Source organism: Drosophila montana, unplaced genomic scaffold (genome assembly GCF_035044405.1).
Source record: "Drosophila montana isolate Dmon_TW-CO22-7 unplaced genomic scaffold, ASM3504440v1 contig_3733_1, whole genome shotgun sequence".
NCBI classification, from domain to species: Eukaryota; Metazoa; Arthropoda; class Insecta; order Diptera; family Drosophilidae; genus Drosophila; species Drosophila montana.
The window spans coordinates 1,084,767-1,109,008 of NW_026998620.1; the positions used below are offsets into that span (position 1 = coordinate 1,084,767).

Sequence of the window (24,242 nt, forward strand, 5' to 3'; positions counted from 1 at the left end):
CTTGCGAAACTTACCAATACTTATCGATAACAGCGACAGCCGATTGTAAACAGCTGCAACTCTGGCTCCAGCACAACAAGAAAAAATGGCGGGTACGCGTTTTGTACTACGCATAAACTACATTGTGTTTTTTTAATTTTTATAAGTAAAACAAACGTGTAAATAAGCATTTTGAGGCAAAATGGTAAAAGCAATTCAAAGAAAACTGCGCAATATGTCGGCCGCAAGTAGAACTGAAGCTACAAAAAACACACGACGCTTGGTAACAGGCAATACAAAAATAAACATAAAAGCTAAAGCAGATGCGACAACAATAAAGCCGCTGCCAAGGCTTAACAATAAAGAATTAAGAAAGAAAATAAATCAAGTAAATTGTGTGCGCAAGTGTTATGTTAGACTTAAACGCCTTAAATTACCAACAAACAACGCTGCGGCGCAGAAGTGCGATGTAAATAATGCGGCGCCAATGAACATTGATAACTTGGACGATGTTAGCGTATTTGAGCCTGGTCGAAACTCCACCATGTGCCAGTCTAGAGTCCAGGACATAGGTAAGCGGCTTTTAAGTCAAGTACAATATGCGTCTAAATACATGCTCTTAGGTGCCACCATATCGCCCTGTCGCGTTCGCATCAGGCGCGCCGTAGAGAAGCAGCCAGAAACAGCCGAAAAGGCGCAGGAAAACGTGACAGCATCGAAGCGCGTGCATCGCTTTTTTCACCGAGATCAGCCGCCAGCCCGAACCCGTTCCTCTGTCACACGACACGTCTATGAGTTTCTTTCCCAGTCACAAATCGAGGACAACGAAGCGCAGGATCCGGCGGCGGACATAATCAAACAAATGGTCGAAGACGGACGAGCATGTATGATGGTCCGCCACAAGGGCAAGACGCGTAAGCGGCAGGTCAAGAAAAAGGTTCGACCAGTGGGCAAGCGCAAGCAATGCTCCGTACGCAACATAGCTGACAAGCAGCCAAACATGCCAAGCAACAACAAGGCGCCTGGACGGCAATTAACGCCCGTTATCGAGCTGGATGGCGATTCAAGTGATGACAATATGGAGGCTGTGCACGTTGAGGTGCCCGCCCAGATACATACGCCGCCAGCTAAACTGGCTGCAATCGCAAATCGAACTAATATCGAGGGCGCCTACAGCCCGTTGGCGCGTTCGCTGATGCTGAATCAAACCAAGGCGCATCACCAGCCGCAGCAATCCATGGAAAGGCGACGAGAGCTCTTGAATATGGCCAAGAAATTCGTCAGCACACCACTGAATCGCAAGAGCAACACCGCCACGAGTGTAAATACAACAACATTTTCCCCAATTTTAGATAATGCCGGCAGTAGACGCATGTCGCTGGCAACTACAGCTGGGAGTCTTAGAGCTGGCTGCTCGCCCGGCAATAAAGACAGTTCGCCGGCAGCTTCAGCTGTTGGTCTCAGTGCTGGATGCTCTTCCGGCAGGCGACACATGTCGTTAGCAGCTCCAGCTGGTAGTACCAGCGGTGGCTGTTCGCCTTGGCGTGTTTCCGACGAGGTGCCCCTGCCAAATACATTCGCATTCGGCTTAAATACATCAAATTTGCCATCGTATTCCAGTGATTTTATACGCAGTCGTCATATCTATGTGCCAGACGAGCCCGAGCCGGCGGAGTCTATTTGTCCAGCTCCCAACGAACAGGAAAGTAGCTCCGCTAGCAACGACTCGAATGGCGAAAATATGCCGCCTCCAGCAGCAGCAGTCGCGCAGGCGACGCCTATTAAACCGAGCGAGGACCAAGAGAACGAAAATATGGAGAACTATGTGCAATTACCAAATCCGCGACGCACGCTACAGCATCGCAGTCCTTTAAAGGACATCAATATATTGGAAGTGGTCGTTCTGCCTTCGTGGAAGAAAAATGCGCAACCAGAAAAGACGCCCACAAAGGTGTCCACGGCCAGACATCAGGACAATGTAGCCATCAGCAGCCCCAGACAGCAGAACACGAGGGCTCAGCGGCCGGAGCAGTCATCCTCTAATCTCTTTGGCTTTGAGGATTTTATCGACGCGGAAGATGAGGAAAATGCGAATATTCGTGCAGCTAGCCAAAATGTCACGTTGCACGAGAAGCTGCAACGGCTAAAAGGTCTGCGGCCCGCAGAAAAGGAGCTGCCGCAGATAAACAGGGAACCGCTGCGACATGCCTACGATGATCTGCAATCGCGTGAGCCCAAACAGCGCAACATCAAGGAGATGCTGTGCTCCACCATGATTGCCGCGCCGGCACGCGCTCTGAGTACGGAAGAGTCAATAGCGTTATTTAAAGACAACGACCCAGAGGCAACATTTGATGAAAAGGTGAGTTGTAGAATTTGAAAGCTCGTTGGAGCAGACTCCCAGGCTACTGTATCCTAATCTCGCGCTCGACAAGGCGACGACATTGTCCAGAATCGTAAATGTCATCGTTTATTGTCACTGCGCTAAATTAATTCCAAATCGAAAACGTTATTTATTTCGATTGAGCCAACAGGGCCGCAAAGATTAAAGCCCATCTTTATGCGGTAGTAAGCAGCTCGCACAAATTTAAACTAGTCGCAAAATAACTCCAATTACCAAGCTAATAATAACTATTTTAATCTTCAACCAGCAACCACGACGCACCTATGTACGGGAGCGGCCGAAGCGGAAGCGCAAGCAGCGCGTTCATGTGCTCTTCGTTGACACTGATTCGTCGGATGAGGAGGAGGAGAATGAGCAGGACTCCAAGGACAAGAGTGACGAATCACCAAGAAAGGCGATGCCACCGCAAAAGCGCACACGCAAGGATATGGAGCACGAGGCCAAGCTGCAGCAGTTCATCACGAGTTTCAATCAGGAATGTGCAGAGGTCGAAAGATTTCCAATGATCGTTGAATAGTCACGCCCAAAACTTTGGCGTTAATTTCATTTGTTTTCCTTATTATTATTATTATTTTTTTTTTGGTAATACTGTCTTCTAAAACTTGGTCATTAACTTGAAGTTAAGTGCGATTAAAAATGGAATTCCGATTAAGTATTTTTAAATCGTTTCATTAAGCTACAAATACAAAATATTCATAGCCATAAGTACAAAGAGGGCGGGATGTATATTTAGTTAGTCCGGGTACTTATTCTGTCAAATAAGTACCCGGAAATTTGAAATAAAACACAAACAACTTGTCAATCATCTAAATTGATTATATCCCCTTCAAAATAGTCCCCTTCTGAGGCAATACACTTCTTCCAACGAACAATCCAATCATCGAAACACTTTTTATAACTATATTCCGGGATGGCCTTCAGTTCTCGTTGCGAATTAGTTTTGATGTCTTCAATGCACTCAAAATGGGTTCCACGAAGTGATAATTTGAGTTTTGGAAATAGGAAAAAGTCACACGGGGCCAAATCTGGAGAGTACGTTGGTTGTTCGATGATATTTGTTGAATTTTTGTTCAAAAACTCGTTCACAATGATCGCTTTGTGCGCTGCTGCATTATCGTGGTGCAATATCCAACTGTTGTTCCGCCACAAATCTGATCTTTTGATAATATTCTTTATTGACGGTTTGGCCTTCCGGTAAGAATTCCGAATGAACAACACCACGAATATCGAAGAAAACGGTCAGCATCAACTTGATTTTCAAATTGCTTTGGCGCGGTTTTTTCGGCTGTTTCGATTTCGGCTCATTTTTGGCGCGCCATTCCGATGATTGTTGACTTGTTTGCATGTCGAAAATCCATGTCTTGGATCGGAATTGACGCGTTCAAGCATGTCTTCAGCCACCTTAGTGCGATTCACTTTTTGAAGAAAATTCAGATCTTTTGGCACCAATCGCGCCGCGACTTTCCGCATACCCAAAACATCAACTAAAATATGACGAGCGGTCTCATGCGACATGTTCATTTCTTGGGCTATCTCTCGCAAACTATAATGATGATTTTCGAGCACCATTTCCTTTAGTTTGTCGACGTTTTCTTCAGTTGAAGAGGTCGTAGGCCGTCCTGAACGCGGCAAATCGTTCACTTCTTCTCGCCCCTCTTTGAACGATTTATACCAATCGTAAACTTGAGTTTTCGACATGGTTGAATCACCAAATGCTTTTTTCAACATTTCCAACGTTTTGGCACAAGACATTTCGTTTGAAACACAAAATTTCACACAAACTCTTTGTTCGATATTTTTATCCATAGTAAAAATCGCAACGCACACAAAAGGTTGACTTCTTCCTTTTTGAAATATTCTCAGAGGGAAAATTTAAAATGAGAATTTCCGGGTACTTATTTGACAGAATGTATAAATAATATATAATATACAATATATATAATAATGCAGAATTTATTTCTTGATAATAATAAAAGTATCCCCTTTCTTATTATCGAGCGGCCGCAGCAAGCATAAAATTCTAACCATACAGGGTATTAACAGACCGATTATTTTTCATTGCTCACATTTGTCCTGTTAAGTGGCAGCACTGGCCAAACAGCTGTGCCAGCCACAGTGGCAACACCGCGGCACAAGCAAACAAACTTTAAAACTTATTTTAAAACGAAATATTACAATGGATCCACCGTACGCGCCTTTAAGTGAGTCCTGTGCCAAGGCGCTGGGCGACAAAATGTACGACAAGCGAAAAGTGGCCTCCCACGAGATTGAGAAGTAAATAATCAGTGAATACGCCCCTCCAATAGAACTCAAACCAAAAACAAATACATATTTTTATTCCTTACACACAGAATGGTCATTGAGTTTAATGATAAAAATAATGCGACACAAATACGAAAGCTGATCGAGGTACTCTCCAACGACTATGCCACATCACGCGATGCCAATCGCCGCAAGGGTGCGCTCATCGGGCTAGCCGCAACGGGCTTAGGGCTGGGCAAAGTAAGCAATTGCTCATCTATTAGTCATTGTTATACCCTTCTAGGAGGTATTATGAATTTGTCCCTCGGCGTGTAATCTATCGAAACAAAAGTCAAAGTATTTACTATATGCGTGATTCAGTTTTAACAGTCGGACCACTAATTAATAAAAAGATGCTTTAACCGGCAGTTGGCAACGCTGATGACTAAGTGTTGCCAACTGCCGCTCGAAGCATCTTGCCGAAAACCAATTGGCAAGCAAACAAAATGGCTAGGTCCGTTAAAAATATTAACTGTTTCCGGCTGATGGGCTGTGAAAATAGCTACATAACTAAGCTAGAAAGTAGCTCGATTGGCAACACTGGCCACTGCCATGGGAACAATCAGCGCAAAATGGAGTTTTTATATAAAAAACTTTATTTTCCAGGATATTATAACTAAACTTCACTAAGCTATTAACTTGAAAAATATTTAAATCGAAATACTATATTGTAATTCCCAAGAGCATACAAATCTCCTTGATGTCTGCAAGGGTATTTAATCTTCGGCTACAAGTTGAATATTAATGTGTAATATATTTTGCATAGGATTCGGATAAATATGTCAACGAGCTGGTGACGCCCATTATGAACTGCCTGTCTGATCCGGATTTGCGTGTGCGTTACTTTGCCTGCGAATCATTGTACAATGTGGTTAAGGTGGCGCGGGCGGCCATTATACCCTTCTTTCCGGAGCTCTTTGCGGCTCTGTCGCGTCTGGTCACCGACTCCGATCAAATGGTGAAGGACGGCAGCGAGCTGCTGGATCGTTTGCTAAAGGTTTGTCGTACCCGACATTGTATATATTATATTTTAATATACATGTGTTTATTTGCCTGCAGGACATTGTCACTGAATCGTATGAGACCTTCAATCTGGAGGCCTTTATACCCTTGCTCAGGGAGCGCATGTATGTGAATAATGCCTTTGCGCGCCAATATGTCATCTCGTGGATCTCAATTTTGAATGCTGTGCCCGATATAAATATGGTCAAATATCTGACGGATATTCTCGATGGCCTCTTTGTCATGCTGGAGGATAATACGCCGGAGACTCAGCGCATGTGCGAGAATACAATCAGTCAGTTCTTGAAGTCCATACGCAACGATTCCTCCTCGGTGCGCATGGAGGATACCATCAACACGCTAATCACACACGCGCAATCCCTGAACGAGCTTATCAAGTCGATAGCCATCACCTGGATACGGGAATTTGTGCAAATATTTGGACCCAATGTATTGCCCTATGCTAGCGGCATATTTACGGCCATTCTGCCATGCCTGGAGTGCAATGTGGAGTCCAAGCGCAGTGGGTGGACTAAGGCTTATTCCAAATCCAGTTATTAAAGTGATTCCTCTTTTCAGGCATCAAGGAATGTGCCGTATCGGTGAACAACTCCATGATGCAACTGGTTTCGTCGAAGGAACTGAAAACCCAAAATGTGGCCAAAATTGATTTGCGTTCCATTATGGAGGTACTCTCGCAGTACCTCACGCACAACTCCACGCACACAAAGATTGCCGTATTGAAATGGATACATCATTTGTTTACCAACTTTCCCAACGAGATGTCACTGCATGCCAACAATCTGAACAACAATCTGTTGGCCACGCTCTCGGACAACTCGGATGAGGTGGTGCTCCAAAGCTTGTGTGTACTGGCCGAGATTATCAACTCGCAGGATACAAAGGGTGGGCACAGTTGGGACTAGGCCCATTGCAGATACATATTTATAATTTGTTTTGAATTCTCCAGATCTCGATGATTTTAACAAGCCGCATTATCGCAAGTTTTTGCTGAGCCTGCTAAATCTCTTTAGCGAGGAGAAGGTGATACTGGAAACCAGAGCCAGTCTAATTATAAGGTAGACAGCCTGATCCATTATAATAAGTTGATGTTAACTCGATTTTCTTTGTTAGGCAACTTTGTGTACTCCTCAATGCAGAGTATATCTATCGCACCTTTGCCGAGATCATAGCCGAGGAAGTGCCGAATCTAAAGTTTGCCTCGACTGTTGTGCGGCTGCTGAACAACATCTTGCTTACGTCCACGGAGCTGTTTGAGCTGCGTACCAGCCTGCGTGACATATCCAATGAGAAGTCCGCGGATCTATTTCAATGCCTTTACAAGAGCTGGGCCCACTGTCCAGTGTCCACGCTGTCGCTTTGTCTAATCGCCCAGTGCTATCAGCATGTCTCCGAGCTAGTTATTCTATTGTACGTGCCAATCTGTTCCCTTTGTTCGATCGTAGCTAATGCCTTAACTTTCAGCGCTGATGTGGAAATAACGCTGGAATTGCTGGTCGAACTGGATAAGCTGGTGCAGCTCATTGAGTCGCCCATCTTTGCTGCACTGCGTCTCACGCTGGTGTCCAAATCAAATAACTGTGCTGATGCCCAGTATTTGGCACATGCGCTCTTTGGCATTCTCATGCTTTTGCCGCAAACCCTGGCCTTTGATACGCTCCGAAATCGCCTGCAATGTGTGCCCAACTATTGGGGCCAGCAGCCCATGTGAGACACCTTTACGCCTTTACTCTCTTATCATAATAATATTGTATATCTCTTTGCAGAGATGAGCGCAAATCCGTTGAGTACAGGAGCGGCATTGACTTTGCTGCACTTCGCGCCCATTTCGTCGAGCGGCAGAAGACGCATCGCGCCCAGCGCATAATCCAGCGCAAACGTAGTGTAATTACGCCGGACAGTAATTAATATTATATTTAAACAATTATATTATATCTGTGATTAAGCTAACATTAGGCATAAAGCGTAATTTTTATTGCAAGATTGATGTACATCATGTCTAGAAATTTTTAACGCCTAGCCTTAACAAGTTAGTTTACAATTTGGAAAACAGCTCGCAGAGTGAGGAACACATAGAACGGCTTTTATTGGCAAGTCGAAGATGCAATAGCCCATTTCCATTAGCTACATAATATATAGTTATTCCATCCGGCCAGCTCCAACTATTGTACTGCCTGCACTAGAAAGGCGGAGCTAAGCTTAGTTTCATGTTGGTATCCTCTGAGAAAAGTTAGCATGGAGCCTAATCGACTCCGCCTTAGATACTGATCAAGATTCAACATATATATACAATATGTTTTACATATCAGAACAATATTATATTACAAGGGTTCTACGAAATTGTCTAGCTAAAGAACTGTCAACAGGAATCTCATCGTTCCCTCAATCTCAATCATTCCCAAATTGTGAAGTCTTTTAAATCTTTTAATCTGTTGATTTCTCGACATTTGAAAGATCGGGCATAAACTTTGCTTTTGCAGCAATATTCTTTCAGATAATTTGTTCTAGCTAAAGGATTGATTTATTTACTTTTTTTTTATTTTTAAATTTGTTCCTATCTTTTCCATAGTAAACTGTCGTAGTGATATATTGAACAAAAGTGAATATAATTATTTCTTTAGGGCGCCCATGCGACTGGCATCCTGGCTGGGATAGGGCATTTGGCCAGGAGGCGGTGGAATGGCATCGAGATTCACACCGGAGGTACTTGCGGCTGTTGAACTAGAACCAGAGGCAGCTCCACTGCTGCCAGCCACGCCCAGGCCACTGTAGGGCGCTGCGTACGTGGGTTGAGCGTACATCTGGTATGCGGAGGCAGGCACCAGATTGGAGGGCAGCTGATGCAGCTTCATGCCGGCGGGCATAACGTTGATTTGCTCCTGGCGCAGATTAAAGTAGTCGTTGGGCTTGGAGCTGGGCGGCGGTATGCCGGCGACATCAAAGCGTCGATCCGTCTTTGCGGCGGTGCCCTGTTTCGCCTGCGAGTGCGCCCACTTGATGCTGACCTTCCGGCCGTGCATCACCAGTTTGTTGAATGTGCGCTCGGCCGCCAACTCGGCGGCGCTGCGTTTTGTGTACTGCACAAAGGAGCACTGCTGGCGCGGCACCAGGGCAATGGAACGTATCTCGCCATACTGATAGAATTGGTCACGTATTTCCGGCTCGGTAATCTCTTCCGGCAAATTGCCCACATACAGTGTGGTTATGTTGCGATCCTCGGGCGGCTCCAGTGTGGGCAATGATGCGGCACGTTTCATTATCTTCTCGGCCACCGGATCGTTGCGACCGTAGTAGCGATCCTTGATATTTTGCTCGCACAGCGGATCGTCAGGTTCGTTGGGCTTGTCGTGGCGATAGGGACACTCCTCGCCACGCTTGCACTCGCCCTTCACCCAGAAGGAGCAGATGTGCGGCCTGTTCCTTTTATAGTACGGCGCCGTGCGCGCCAATTTGGACAGCATTTCGTTGGCCGCCAGGGAGCGACCCACCGCGCCGGCCGCCTCGGTACCATCACCGTCCTGGAGTTGGGCGTCAATGTTCTGTATGTAGTACTCCTTGTTGACATCGCTTTGGGGCATATTGTCGGCCACTTTTAGTGCCGCGTCGCGCACCTGGATGGGCAGGCCGTACTCCAGATCCAACAGGCATGTTTGGCACACATTCTTTAGGCGGGCACACGTCTGGCAGACTTCAGTTTTCTTAAAGCGCATCCGAGCACCGGGACACCAGCGGAATATGGTGAATGGCCGCGTGCAGATTTTGCATTCCTTGCCGAAGCGCTCTTTAATCATGCGCACGTACGGGTTATCGCCCAGGCACGTCTGGCAGAGAATTGGGAATTCGGCATCCTCCCAATTTTGCCGGTTGTACGTATTTGTCGTCTTTGACATAGACATCGCTACGTCTCAATTATTTTTGTTACTTTAATAAAAAAAATTACAATGCAGAATATAAAAAAACTTATCGGAACATGTTCGATTTAACGATTCACCAGCGATATATCGTTTTTTTCCCAGTATTTTTTGGTATTTTCTTGACTTGATCTGGTAGCCCTGGGCCAAGTGCCAATGCTCAATCCTATTATTTTTTGATTTAAGCAACGCAATCATATTTTGTTTTTACAAGCCACAATATAGCAAAGCCGACTTTTGGCAATCTGAGGTGAATAAAGAATACAAATTCTTTAAAGCCACAAAAAAAAAGTCTTGGACTCTACACATCGATACCTTTATAAAAATTACGCCAAATATACAAAATAATGGTATTGTTGCAGTTTTGCGCCGTCAGTTAGTAATTAAATCGATCATGGAGGCAAGGCTTTAGGTGAAATTTAAGCTATGTGGCAATGCTAAATTTGCGACTTTAACGTCTTGCATGCTCATAATTAGCAGTTAATTCAAGAGAATTGTTGTTGTGTACACCGATTAGAGATGAGCGATATTTATGTTTTAAATTTATAAAATATACGATGTTGAGTTGTATCGCAAATGTGCATTGTGCATTTATCGATTCGAACCATGTGGCAACGCTCAATTGGCGAAAACGTTTGGTTGCAAAGAAAACGTAAACAAAAACAAAGATTTTGTTGATGAAATTGAATAAATATGGGACCACCAATTAAGCGTTACAGACGTACCTCAAGGTCATCCGATGAAGACGAGAAGGATGACAGTTATGTGCCCTATGTGCCGGTCAAGGAGCGCAAGAAGCAGCATTTAATGAAGCTGGGCCGCATCGTTCAGCTGGCAACGGAGACAACACAGCCAAAGTCTTCCAGTGAGAATGAAAACGATGATGATGCACAAGGCGCCCAGGATGCGGAGACCTGGGGCCGCAAATACAACATCAGTTTGCTGGACCAGCACACAGAGCTGAAGAAAATCGCCGAGGCTAAGAAATTGAGCGCCGTCGAGAAACAGCTGCGCGAGGAGGAGAAAATTATGGAGAGCATTGCGCAGCAGAAGGCGCTGATGGGCGTCGCGGAGCTGGCCAAGGGCATACAGTACGAGGAACCCATTAAGACATCCTGGCGCCCACCACGCTATATAGAAGCTATGCCGGAGGAGGAGCGGCAAGCAATACGAAACCAGCTGAGAATCTTGACTGAGGGCGAGAATCTCAGTCCGCCCATACGTAGTTTTCGAGAGATGAAGTTCCACAAGGCCATACTCAACGGCCTGGCCGCCAAGGGCATCAAGAAGCCAACGCCCATACAAGTGCAGGGCCTGCCCACGGTGCTGGCTGGCCGGGATCTCATTGGCATTGCGTTCACTGGCTCCGGCAAGACGTTGGTCTTTGTGCTGCCCATTGTGATGTTTTCCCTCGAGCAGGAGTTCCGATTGCCCTTTGAACGCAACGAAGGTCCGTATGGCCTTATTATATGCCCGTCCCGCGAGCTGGCCAAGCAGACGCACGAGATCATCCAGCACTACAGCAAACATCTGCAGTTGTGCGGCATGCCGGAGATTCGCTCCTGCCTGGCAATTGGCGGACTGCCGGTCAGCGAGGCGCTCGAGGTGATATCGCGCGGCGTGCACATTGTGGTGGCCACACCCGGCCGACTGATGGATATGCTGGACAAGAAGATATTGACGCTGGACATGTGCCGTTATCTGTGCATGGACGAGGCGGATCGCATGATTGACATGGGCTTCGAGGAGGATGTGCGCACCATATTCTCCTTCTTCAAGGGTCAGCGCCAGACGTTACTCTTCTCGGCCACCATGCCAAAGAAGATTCAAAACTTTGCGGTCTCCGCCCTCGTCAAGCCCGTGACCATAAATGTGGGACGAGCGGGCGCTGCGTCCATGAATGTCACACAGCAAGTCGAATATGTGAAGCAGGAGGCAAAGGTGGTCTACCTGCTGGACTGTCTGCAGAAGACGGCGCCGCCAGTGCTCATTTTCGCCGAAAAGAAGCAGGATGTGGACTGCATACACGAGTATCTGCTACTCAAGGGCGTCGAGGCGGTGGCCATACATGGCGGCAAGGATCAGGAGGAGCGTTCGCGTGCCGTCGACGCTTACCGTGTGGGCAAAAAGGATGTGCTCGTTGCCACAGACGTGGCCTCCAAGGGTCTCGATTTCCCCAACGTGCAGCATGTCATCAACTACGATATGCCCGATGACATTGAGAACTACGTGCATCGCATCGGTCGTACGGGTCGCTCGAATACCAAGGGTCTGGCCACGACGATGATTAACAAGATTACCGAACAATCCGTGCTGATGGACTTGAAGCACCTGCTGCTCGAGGGCAAGCAGGAGGTGCCCGATTTCTTGGAAGAGCTGGCGCCCGAGGCTGAACACCAGCATCTCGATCTGGGCGACTCGCACGGCTGCAGCTACTGCGGCGGTCTGGGCCATCGCATTACCGAGTGCCCCAAGCTGGAGGCGGTGCAAAGCAAACAGGCCTCCAATATTGGACGGCGCGACTATTTGTCTAACACGGCTGCCGATTACTAGATTTACGTTTACACTATTTTACAAAATAAACAAGACAAATGTGCAAAACATGTCGTAAACTTTTTTAATGAGAGCTTAAATCCTTCAATATTGAATTTTGGATGTTTTTTTAGTAAGCATAAATAATTAAATATATTTACAAAGCAAAGCTCTTAATCTTAGGGAACTCGAATTTGTATTTTTGGATAAGTCTATAAATAATATCCAGCCAAGTTGAGTAAGATTTAAAAACTTCTTTTTATCATATGTGAAAAGTTTTTTAATTAATTTACAAAGCTAATATTTTAAAAAAAACTAAAAAATTAATATTTTTAATTCGCAATAATTTGTTGCATAGTGTTTTAAGGCTTACCTAGACTTTGGCTCGCTGAGTAAAAAGCTGGGAATTCTCTGGCTGTAAATCAGTGACCTTTAACCTGGTTTCCTGGAAAGCTTCAATTGTGTTTTTCATTTGTTTACAGTTTGTTTTTGCATAGGTACTTTTTGTATGCGGCGCTCGCTTATCGGCCGAGCTGCGTCTTATCAATCAGCTACGTTCAGCCGCACTGCAAGAGAGAGAGAGAGAGAGAGAGAGAGAGAGAGAGAGAGAGAGAGAGAGAGAGAGAGAGGGAGAGAGAGAAACAGAGCGCGAGTTGAAGTCAGCTTTGAGCGGCCTTTTATAAAGTCGACGACAATCGTTGAGTTTCGTTCAGTGTCTCAAGCTGCGTTGCTTCGATCACTACACGCATCCCGAGTTCGTTTAGTCGCTCCCAAAGCCTGGAAGCGGTCAGTTCATTGCAGTGAAGAAAAGCGTAAGTGCTTTATTTGCATACTCTGTGTGTGTGTTTGTGTGTGTGTATTTGTATTTGCTGTGTGTATTTTTTAAATCAAGAGTGCAGCTGTCATCGAATACGTAAGCCCAAAATGTGTGATGTTTACAATTGAAATAGATATGATTGAAAGCAATTAGAAACGATATCATTGAAAAGCACTATAAAGCTATTGATAACCTTTGATTGTGCGTAGTAAAATCGAAGAATTGCTCAATTATAAACTGCGTTAGGCTCTACAGTGTGCATATAGTATAAAGTATAGTATGTTATAGTACATGCAGTCAATCAATTTGATTGGGCTTATCAATTGTTTTGAGCTTAGCTTATCTTGGGTTAAAACCTTCGGGCTAGCCTTTGATAGACATGTCTATAGTAGGTATATTTTGCCTTTTAGTAATCCATATAAACAGGATTACTAAAAGTGTTGTCACTTGCATGTAAAATATGATTTTTTAACAATTTATCGGGATTGTTTGCGTTTTATAGATTTAAATCTTAGCATATAAATATATATGTAGGACTTAGATAAACAGTTCCTTTTACAATCAGGGCCGCAAACCATTAAAAAACTTCCGATGGTTCGGTTCACGGCTCGAACCAGAGGCTGGAACTTGGTTTCGTTCAGTTTTCCACATTCTTGAACCCAGGTTCAAGACGTTTTATTTAATTTAAATAAATTTAATTATTTGATGACACGCAATTAACATCTCACAAAAGGAAATGGTTAGAAAATATCACAAATAGTATTTAATTTAATAAAAAACATTTTTGGAGGGAACTGAGCTGAAGTTATAAACAAATTTTAAGTTTATTTTCGTATAAATTTAGATAAAACATAGTTTCCAGTTTTAGCAATACTTTAAATAACAAGACAATTTTTAGCTAATTAGCCTTATATATACGCTCATCTATGTACAGAGATAAAAGGAAGTGATATTGTTTGCTAATTATTGTTATTGTTGTTGTTTTTTTTTTTTAACACATTTTTAATGACATATTAAAACGCAGTTGTTCTTATCTCTCCTTATATATTCAAGTAAATATTTATTTATGAGTTAACAAGTTTTTATTCACTATTCCTAATGAGATTTTAAACATGAAATTTTGGTGAATTCTGCTTCCACTCCAACAATTGTGATGAACGATGATCTATGTAGAAGGTGACGTTATGCCTGATAATACTTGGAATGCCAATTGGGGGAGATATTTGTTTATTATGCAAAGCACATCGTGTGTACTCTTAACATATATATACATATATATTCCAATAACGAGTCGAACTTGAAAATGGCACACACTTATCATAAATCATAAATATAGTTTTTTTTTCTTTATAATACCCGCGACCTAGTTGGGGAAAAAAAGAGAAAAGGGCTTGCCATCTCTTCAATTCGTGATATCATGCGAGTCGCAAAATGTCGTCAGACCGCAAAACTAATTACTTAAAAAGAGAAAAATACAATGCAACAATAAAAACATGCGTGACATGCTTTAATTTACAGCTTCAATGCGTGGTATAATAAAACAAAACTATATGTTATTTATCTCCTACATATATATTTTTTGTTGTCTAACTATCAACATCTTAAAATATTGAAGTGTGCCCGCTTAAATTTGAATATTTAATGCTTCTTTAAACATAAATATAAAATAAATATTTAATGTTTCTTTAAGTCTTGAATTAGCTGCTCTTGCTTGTCAATTGTTTACAATAATATTTGTTTATTGTTATTAATTAAATAATATTTATTACTGTTTTTATATTTCATTATTTACAAACTTATAAACAAGCCAAAATTTTATAATTTCATATTTTTTTAATTTTCTAATTTACAATTTAGTTTATTCAACATATTCAGAGAATTAAAAATATTGTTGTCAAAAACAAAAACTTTTTTTTATATTTTTAAAGATTTAAATACATTTTCTTTTTTAAACTACAATATTTAAACAAAAATATAGAAATATATATTTAATTTTAGTTTTGATCATTTTAATTTAATACTCTGATTCAAGCTACCTTTTATAGAAAGCATAAATTGAAAATTTGGATATTATATATGTATATATACTATATTTATATCCTGAATACAATGAAAATGAACTCATAAAGGAAAATGTTTTTGTTTTTTGTTTGGCTGCCTTTTATATTTTAATTTATCTATAAAAATAATATATATATATAGTTATGATATTTATATAATATTTCTAATATAATTATTGTTCCTTTTACAATATTATATTTTGGTATAGTTTTTAAGCATATATAAGTATATAGGAGTTATTATTACTATTTATGCAGGATATATTCTTGATATTATATATATATTATTTTTATATATATTTATTTTTTGCTGTATATATTTAATATATCTAATATATTCATTTTTTTCTTTCATTACAATATTTTAAAAACTTAAAAGTTGGGCTTATATTTATAATATAATTTATAAAAAAAATATTTATGTATTTTATTTTTATATTTATATTTATATTATTTACTTAATACTTTAAGTATATAATTTATTTTTTCCTCCTTATGTTTGCTACAATATTTGAATATCCTTATATTATTTATCATTTAATTGTTTCTTTATTATTTCTTTTGTTTGTTATAAATATTTGATTTGGCAGCTTTAAATTTCCAGTTAATATGCTCAGCTGAATTAAACTATGTTCTACAGCTCATCTATTATTTTATGCATTATTTATTATTATTAACCGTTTTATATCTTTATTATTTCCTATACATTATTGCAAAACTTAATATCAATAGATCTGAGTGCGTTTTGCCATAAAAGCAATTAATATATGTTTGAACTGGAGTAAAGTTTGTTTTTTTACGATGTTTTTATAACTTGTTGCTTCTCTTTCTCTTTTGCAGTTCACTCGCGCTCTCTCGCTCTCGCTCTCTCTCTTTGTCTCTCTCAGCGGATAATCATCTTTTTGTTTGAGTTGGGAACGATAAAAACAAAGGCGGAATACTACATAATAATAGCAACAATTCACCCGATACAACTTGTTGAACATACACACACACACACATATATATCGAGCAACAATAAACAAAGGCGCACGCCCCACCCCCCTCCACCTCCCCCTCGCAGGCCCCGCAATCGTCTACGCGTCGAAATGGCAACGCGAAGCGCCGCCCGTCATCTGGCAGTCATCTGCAGGTAATGCAAGCGAGCAGTTCACTAGCTAATAAGCTCCCGTCTTTCATAGAGTATACACAAGTGCTAATTAAATAGTGCAAATACAAATATTACTCATACGCCGCGTGTTCACAAAAAGAAAAAAGCAAACACTCTTAATTATATGCTCATAATTGTAAGTGGAAAATACGTATATATATTTTGGCAGTAGAAGACTGCCTTAAATTCTAGAAATAGTACACGAAATTCGTCCCAGGTTTTAGTGACCTTTTATGGCCATGAGTCACGGCCTTGAGGCCAGGTCAGCTGGTTGCCTGTAAAAGGCGGCAACTACTTAGTTGAATTGTCATCGCGCTTGACAATCAAAACAAGACTGAAAACTGAGCGCTGAATAATTTTGAAGCACTTTATTTACTTTGCAGCTTGGTCGTGTTTATCGCAATCTCGACAAGTCTCTGCTCGGCCGGCACACTTAACCAACGTCCCGCGTTCCCCGTCCAAACCGGTCAGGTTCAGCCCTCCAGCGTTAACAGCAAGCAGCCAGGTCGACGCGTCATGCATCCAGCCTTCGCCAATGCCGGCCGCGCTCCTGGCCTGGAGATCTGGCGCATCGAGGTAAGTGTGTCCAACAACAACAACAACAACAACAACAAAAATCAATATATTTGTGCTTAAATTGAGTACAAGCTGTTAGACAAACTTCTTATTTCGAGCACTTTCTTTAGTCCAAAAATGTCTGAATACAAGAGCCACTAAAATATTGTACTTTATGTCTGTGAAAGTGTATGCACGTCATAAATAATCAAGCATTTTCCACTCTCAAACAATATGTTTGTGCTTAAATTAAGTACTAACTGTCGGACAGCTGGACTATAAACTTCTTATTTCGAGCACTTTCTGCATACAAGAGCCGCTAAAATACTGTGCTTTATGTCCGAATTGGTACAGTCAATGTACGTCAAAAACAAGCAAGAACTTTCTTCTCAAATCAAGTACAAACTCTATTAAAAAAACTTCTTATTTCGAGCACTTTCTTTAGTCCACAAATGTCTGAATACAAGAGCCACTAAAATGCTGTACTTTATGTCTGTGAAGGTACAGTAAATGCACGACATAAATAATCAAGCATTTTCTACTGTCCCAACAAAAAAAATATCAATATGTTTGTGCTTAAATTAAGTACAAACTGTCGGACAGCTGATCATAAACTTCTTTTTTTGAGCACTTTCTGCATACAAGAGCCGCTTAAATACTGTACTTTATGTCCGAATTGGTACAGTCAATGTACGTCAAAAACAAGCAAGAACTTTCTACTCAAATCAAGTACAAACTCTATTAAAAAAAAACTTAATTGTGGTGCATTGCGAGAGAAGAAATCAATACAAATTGTTTTTAAATTCGGCCAAGTTTAAAGTATCTTTATTAATGTATGAGAATCATATTTCAAAACACTTTTAAGTCCAAAAGTGCTTAATATAAAACTTAAATCTTTAAAGTGAGCTCCTTACTTTGAGAGAATATCAAGAATTTTCGTACTTAAATCAAGTACAACCAAACTGAAAATCCAGACAAGAACGAACTACTTCAAGCTGTCGACAAAATTCTTATTTTAAGAATGAAAAAATGTAAATTTTTTGTGCTTGAATTGAGTTTGTCAAGTTATGTCTTGAATTAAGTATGCTTTACTTAAAACGAGCATATTTTTCTAATTACGCTAACGAATAATGTCGAAAGCAAGAATGAGTCACAATTTTAATTAAAATTGAAATTTACTGCGACATTTTTGAAGGAAAATCTTTCTGTTTTATTCTAGCCAAAGTCGTGGCAAATATTAAGAACTGACTTTTCCGCTTAAATTAAGTATGTTTTACTTAAAAAAAGCATATTTTTCAAATTTTTCTAACGAAGAATGTCGAAAGCAAGAATGAGTCACAATTTTAATTAATATTAGTCGTTTTATTCAAAGTCGTGCCATATATTACTGACTACCACTTAAATTAAGTATGTTTAACTTAAAACAAGCATACTTTTCTAACGAACAATTTCGAAAACAACAATTATTCACACTTAATTAAAATTTCAAATGTACTTCGACATTTTTGAAAGAAAATCATTCTGTTTTATGGTATTCTAGCCAAAGTCGTGCCAAATACTAAGAACTGACTTTTCCGCTTAAATTAAGTATGTTTTACTTAAAACAAGCATATTTTTCTAACGAACAAGAATGAATCACACTTGTAATTAAAATTAAAATTTACTTTGACATTTTTAAAGGAAAATCATTTTGTTTTATGGTATTCTAGCCAAAGTCGTGCCAAATACTAAGAATTGACTTTTCCTCTGAGTGCATCTTTGCATTATTTTGAATGCGCTCGCACATTTTCACTTTTGTATACTGCAATTGCCCCATTTACGAGAAAAGTTTATATAAATAGTTGTTGCTGCTGCTGCTGCTGCTGCATGTTTACATCGTTTGGGGGAAAGTTCGTAGCCCACGCACGAATGCGTTGCTCATCCAGCTTGTGGCATTTGCCATGCAAAGTATTGCCTCACACACACACACGCACACACACACACACACACAGGTACACACACAGGTATACACACACACACTCGCATAAAGGAATTATTGACTTGTGCCTGACGATAGTTTCTGTTCGCTGAGCACACGCAATTCGAGCAGCAGATGTTTTTTGTTTGTTTCGCCAGCGAATCTTCACTGGACAGTAAACAACGCCATATGCCCGGCTCGCGTTAATTAGCTCGGGAAACATTAGCAAAATTTATTAGCCGCCGCCGCCGCCGCCGCCGGGCACATGCTAAGTTTTTCTTTTTGTCTTTGTTTATAGAAAATTGCTTTCGATTTTTTCACATAAATATTTTGACACTGCCGGCAACCGAAATAGCATAAATATATACACATATATATATGTCCATCTGAAAATTAATGATTTTTTTGAAATTTTTATTTTCCTATTGTCCAGAATTTCGAGCCCGTGCCGTATCCGCCCAACAACTATGGCAAATTTTACACTGGCGATTCCTTCATAATTCTGAATGTAAGTAACATATTTTGTCTAATAATGAAAACAATATTTTAAGAAATTAATGCACATTTTAATCGCAATTTAGTAATTGTTGTATTTTTATGCTTTATATAGCAATAATTGCTTTTATCAGGGTCGGGTTTACTTGTGGCCTTTCCACCTCAAAAACTGACTCATTTTAATTGAGTCAAAGGAAAAAAAAAGCATCGTTACAATTGTAAAAAACTGACTAACAATGATTCTTTGTGTAAATAAATACACTTTCTAGATATTATTGTTATATTATGAGTAACATGTGGTTTCTAGATTCTCATTAAAAATATAAAACAAATATTAAGTTCACTTAAATGTGGGAAGTGGGAACTTATAAATATTTAAACAGTTGAAAGTCTAAAGAATTGTATAGCATCTTATTAAGTTAGCTTGAAAAAGTTCACAAATAGTTAATTGAAGTTTAAACTCATGTAATAAATTCTCCATAAGATCTCCACATGGTTCGACCCGGTACGTTTAGCACCAAAATGAACAACATCTCATCAATATTTTCCGTAATTTAAATTTAAAAATGAAATAATATTCATAAATATTTTAACCGGTTTTCTACTCAGTTTCTTTATAAATTAAAATAAAAGTAGGGTTAGGTTCAGTTTAAGGTTCAGTTATTAATGTTGTGAGCTGGTTTTGGAATACGGATTTTGAACTAGTTCGGCTCAACGCGTTATATTTAGCAAAACAACAACATTGCATTTCAAACATGAATATTTAAATAGTAATTACTATATTTTATTGACAAATTGAAATAAAATGAGGGTTTGAGCTATTTTTATTGTGAACTGGTTCGGATTCATGTTTCAACTCGTGAATAAAATTAGAATTCGGTGTTTGAACTGGTTTGGTTCATGGCGTTGTGTATAATAAAATAAGAAACAACATAAATATTTAAACAGAAATTTAATACTTTTTCTTTAAAAATTTTAAAAAATTTGGTTTGTTTTTGTTGTGAACTGGTTCGGTTCAAGGCGTTTAATATAATTAAATAAAACAAACTGCCTTATAAACATAAATATATAAACAGTTTTTATATGTTTTTTTTTTAAAAATGTTTAAAAAAGTAGGGTTCGTTTATAGGTTAAGTTATTTCTGAACCAGTTGGGTGCGGTTCAGGTTTCGACTCGTTATACATGAAATAAAAAATCGAAATTTGAACTGGTTCTGTTTTAGGCATTGCATGTACATGTTAAAATAGGAAACATCAAGATAAGCCCTAGAATTTCCTTGATTTAAGTAAACTAGAAAATATTTGAGATCTCAAGAATTCTGTTTATTTTATTAGCTATTATAATAGGCCGAAAATCAATTAACTAATTAATTAATTAATTACTTTTATATTTAATTAATTAAACTTAATTTATATTAATTAATTAGCTATTATATTAGGCCGAAGATCAATTAACTAATTTATTACTTTTTTGTTTAATTAATTAAATTTAATTTATATTAAATAATTATATTAGTTAAAAAATCAATTAACTAATTAATTACTTTTATATTTAATTAATTCAATTTAATTTATATTATTTAATTAGCTATTATATTAGGCCGTAAAGTAACTAATTATTTAATTAATTACTTTTATATTTAATTAATTAAACCTAATTTATATTAATTAATAAGCTATTATATTAGGCTGAAAATCAATTAACTAATTAATTACTTTTATATTTAATTAATTAAATTAAATGTATATTAATTAATTACCTATTATATTTTGCCGAAAATCAATTAACTAATTAAATACCTTTATACTTAGTTAATTAAATTTAATTTATATTAATTAATTAGCTATTATATTAGGCCGAAAATCAATTAACTAATTAATTACTTTCCTCTCGAAATCCGTGCGCAGACGAAGCAGAATCCGAAGGACAAGCAGCTCACATGGGATGTGCACTTCTGGCTCGGCTCGGAGACCTCCACGGATGAGGCTGGCGCTGCGGCTATTTTGACCGTCCAACTGGATGACATCCTGAATGGCGGTCCGGTGCAGCACCGCGAGGTGCAGGATCACGAGTCCCAGCTGTTCCTCGGCTACTTCAAGAACGGTAACTAGAGCTTGCCCAGAATTCAGTTCGCATTTGATTGTGTTTTTTACAGGTGTTCGCTATGAGCAGGGCGGCGTTGGCACCGGATTCAAGCACGTGGAGACGAATGCGCAGGGCGAGAAGCGTCTGTTCCAGGTGAAGGGCAAGCGCAATGTGCGCGTGCGCCAGGTGAATCTGTCCGTCTCCTCGATGAACAAGGGCGACTGCTTCATTCTGGATGCCGGCAACGATATCTACGTCTATGTCGGCGCCCAGGCCAAGCGTGTGGAGAAGCTGAAGGCCATTAGCGCTGCGAATCAGATTAGAGATCAGGATCACAATGGACGCGCCCGTGTCCAGATCATCGATGAGTTCAGCACGGATCTGGACAAACAGCAGTTCTTCGATGTGCTCGGCTCCGGCTCGCCGGAACAGGTGCCCGAGGAGTCCACCTCCGACGAGGATGGCGCCTTCGAGCGCACCGACGCCGCCGCCGTGACCCTCTACAAGGTGTCCGATGCCAGCGGCCGGCTCCAGGTGGACACCATTGCCCAGAAGCCGCTGCGCCAAGCCATGCTGGACACGCACGATTGCTTCATACTGGACACCGGCTCCGGCATTTTCGTGTGGGTTGGCCGTGGCGCTACGCCCCAGGAGAAATCCGATGCCATGGCCAAGGCGCAGGAGTTCCTGCGCACCAAGAAATATCCCGCCTGGACGCAAATCCATCGTATCGTCGAGAGCGCCGAATCGGCGCCATTTAAACAATATTTCGACACGTGGCGCGATTCCGGCATGGCACACACTCGCCTCGTCCGCTCGGCGCTGAACATCGGCTCGGACGAGTCACTGGATCTGGACGAGATCGACGCTGTCGTCCAGCAGCTGAAGAAGAGCGGCGGTCGCGCGATCGGCTTCATGCCCGATCACGGCCAGAACAGCATCGGCGAGATTACGCAGTACGTGAGCCAGCCGGGCAGCAACGAGGTGCTCCGCAATCGTGTGCCCTTCGAGGAGGAGCTGCCGCTGCTGGGCTTCGGCTCCTATGTGCTCAGCTACAACTATGAGGCCAACAACGGCGACAAGGGCGCCATTGTCTATGTCTGGCAGGGCGCCAAGGCCAATGAGGCGGTCAAGGAGCGCGCCTTCGAGGACGGCCTGGCGCTGGCCGTCGAGCAGAACGCGCTGCTGGTGCGCACCACGCAGGGTCACGAGCCGCGTCACTTCTACAAGATCTTCAAGGGCAAGCTGCTCGAATCGTATACGGCTCTGCCCGTCTCCTCGCAGCTGTTCCGCATACGCGGCACCGTCGAGAGCGACGTCCATGCCAGCGAGGTGCCCGCCGATAGCTCATCGCTGGCCTCCAGCGATGCCTTCGCGCTGGCCTCCACCAAGACGCACAAGGTCTACGTCTGGCATGGCCTGGGCGCCTCCAGCTTTGAAAAGGAGGCGGCCACGGCACGCTTCGCCCACTACTGGAAGGATGCGGAGCTGGAGCTGGTCGAGGAGGGCGCCGAACCGGATGAGTTCTGGGAGGAGCTGAACGGCGAGGGTCAGTACGATCGCAATCTGGAGGATCATACGGCGCCGCTGCTGGAGCCGCGTCTCTTCCACTGCCGCCTCACACGCACCGGTCGCGCCAAGGTCGAGGAGGTGGCCGATTTCCAGCAGGAGGATCTCGATACGGACGATGTCATGCTGCTCGATGCCGGCGATGAGATCTACCTGTGGGTTGGCTCCGGCGCCACAGCCGAGGAGAACGGCAAGATCTTGGACATGGCACAGGTAAATCAATGCCCGACTGAAACTCTCCAATAACTAACTCCTCCTCCTCTGGATCTGTAGCGCTACATTGGCTCGGAGCCGACCGCCCGCACCATGGACACCGTGAGCATTGTGCGCGTCACCCAGGGCCAGGAGCCGGGCGCCTTCAAGCGCATGTTCCCCGCCTGGGAGGACAGCTACTGGCAGGTGAGTAGATCGCTGGCCAAACTCCATCGCCGCATGCCACATTAAATACATAACAATCGCCTGCTTTGCTTAATCTTGTTCTCGCTCACGCTCACACTCATGCCTGATCCCAAACACTCGACTTGATCGGTGAGTGAGTATCTCGGCGCCCACAAGTCCACCAGCTCGCATCTCATTCAACAATCTCCTCCATTTCCTGAACACTTTATTGATCTTCTCTTTTAATCGCAGACCCTGCCCTCCTATGAGGACATCAAACGCCAGATTATGGATGCCAACAATGAGGTCTGATGTGCGACTCTCAGCTAGAATACTCAGCAAAATTGACCAAAAATTTATGTTCGTTTTTGCCTTAAAAAAAACACGAAAGAAAAAAAAAACTTTAATGTAATGTCATTTTTTTGTATTAAATGGAAATGTTTTTTACTCACAAAACGTATTTGTAATCTTTTAAGTGTTCAAATTTTAAATGGTTTTAGATAAAACTATTTTTAAGAGATTTCATTCTCTGGAAAAACTATGTCAGCAAAATTGACAAAAATTTATGTTCGTTTCTGCCTTCAAAAAATACGAAAGAAAAAATACTTTAATGTTATGTCATTTCTTTGTATTAAATAGAAATGTTTTTACTCACTAAAAGTATTTGTAATTTTTTATATGTTAAAATCTTAAATGGTTTTAGATAAAACTATTTTTAAGAGATTTCATCCTCTGGAAAAACTGTTTCTTCGTACTTGCCTTAAAAAATTCAAAAGAAAAAAAATGTAATGTAATGTAATTTTTTTGTATTAGTGAACATGTTTTTTACTGACATAAAGTATTTTACAATTTTAAATGGTTTTATATAAATCTATTTAAAAGAGATTCCATTCCCTGGAAAAACCTATTCCCAAACTTAAAAGCCTCTTAACTTTGTGAATCGATGAACCGAGGGAATGATCTATTTTTGGTTTCGATTTACTTTTTATTTTTGTATTCTTAAATAATTTAGAAATCAACAGCACA

At 41.2% G+C, this 24,242-nt stretch overlaps 5 protein-coding genes and 1 non-coding gene across 6 annotated transcripts; 5 read left to right on the plus strand and 1 right to left on the minus strand.

Moving 5' to 3' along the window:
- The first annotated feature begins 69 nt into the window (after nucleotides 1-69).
- On the plus strand, nucleotides 70-3,194 carry dmt (dalmatian). Its single transcript, XM_064694996.1, has 3 exons — nucleotides 70-551; nucleotides 603-2,341; nucleotides 2,631-3,194. Exons 1-3 carry the CDS (start codon nucleotides 182-184, stop codon nucleotides 2,898-2,900), a joined length of 2,379 nt encoding a protein of 792 aa, XP_064551066.1. The 5' UTR covers nucleotides 70-181; the 3' UTR covers nucleotides 2,901-3,194.
- On the plus strand, nucleotides 2,400-2,565 carry LOC135437335 (small Cajal body-specific RNA PsiU1-6). The gene has a single exon (XR_010437669.1). It is a non-coding gene; the product is annotated as a small Cajal body-specific RNA PsiU1-6 (non-coding RNA).
- Nucleotides 3,195-4,483: 1,289 nt separating the features above from the next.
- Nucleotides 4,484-7,698, plus strand: LOC135437207 (protein VAC14 homolog). Its single transcript, XM_064695085.1, has 9 exons — nucleotides 4,484-4,657; nucleotides 4,735-4,885; nucleotides 5,451-5,681; nucleotides 5,744-6,209; nucleotides 6,266-6,592; nucleotides 6,657-6,765; nucleotides 6,821-7,117; nucleotides 7,172-7,414; nucleotides 7,474-7,698. The coding sequence occupies exons 1-9, from the start codon at nucleotides 4,560-4,562 to the stop codon at nucleotides 7,613-7,615; spliced, it is 2,064 nt and encodes a 687-aa protein (XP_064551155.1). The 5' UTR covers nucleotides 4,484-4,559; the 3' UTR covers nucleotides 7,616-7,698.
- Nucleotides 7,699-8,223: 525 nt separating this feature from the next.
- LOC135437209 (pre-mRNA-splicing factor RBM22) lies at nucleotides 8,224-9,687 on the minus strand. Its single transcript, XM_064695088.1, has one exon. The coding sequence runs from the start codon at nucleotides 9,601-9,603 to the stop codon at nucleotides 8,317-8,319; it is 1,287 nt and encodes a 428-aa protein (XP_064551158.1). The 5' UTR covers nucleotides 9,604-9,687; the 3' UTR covers nucleotides 8,224-8,316.
- A 506-nt stretch (nucleotides 9,688-10,193) lies between these two features.
- abs (ATP-dependent RNA helicase abstrakt) lies at nucleotides 10,194-12,222 on the plus strand. The gene has a single exon (XM_064695086.1). It carries the CDS (start codon nucleotides 10,312-10,314, stop codon nucleotides 12,169-12,171), a length of 1,860 nt encoding a protein of 619 aa, XP_064551156.1. The 5' UTR covers nucleotides 10,194-10,311; the 3' UTR covers nucleotides 12,172-12,222.
- Nucleotides 12,223-12,821: 599 nt separating this feature from the next.
- On the plus strand, nucleotides 12,822-23,672 carry Gel (Gelsolin). The gene is made up of 8 exons (XM_064695089.1): nucleotides 12,822-12,962; nucleotides 15,868-16,159; nucleotides 16,561-16,753; nucleotides 19,123-19,197; nucleotides 21,092-21,287; nucleotides 21,340-23,051; nucleotides 23,112-23,237; nucleotides 23,469-23,672. Exons 2-8 carry the CDS (start codon nucleotides 16,116-16,118, stop codon nucleotides 23,526-23,528), a joined length of 2,406 nt encoding a protein of 801 aa, XP_064551159.1. The 5' UTR covers nucleotides 12,822-12,962; nucleotides 15,868-16,115; the 3' UTR covers nucleotides 23,529-23,672.
- Nucleotides 23,673-24,242: the final 570 nt, after the last annotated feature.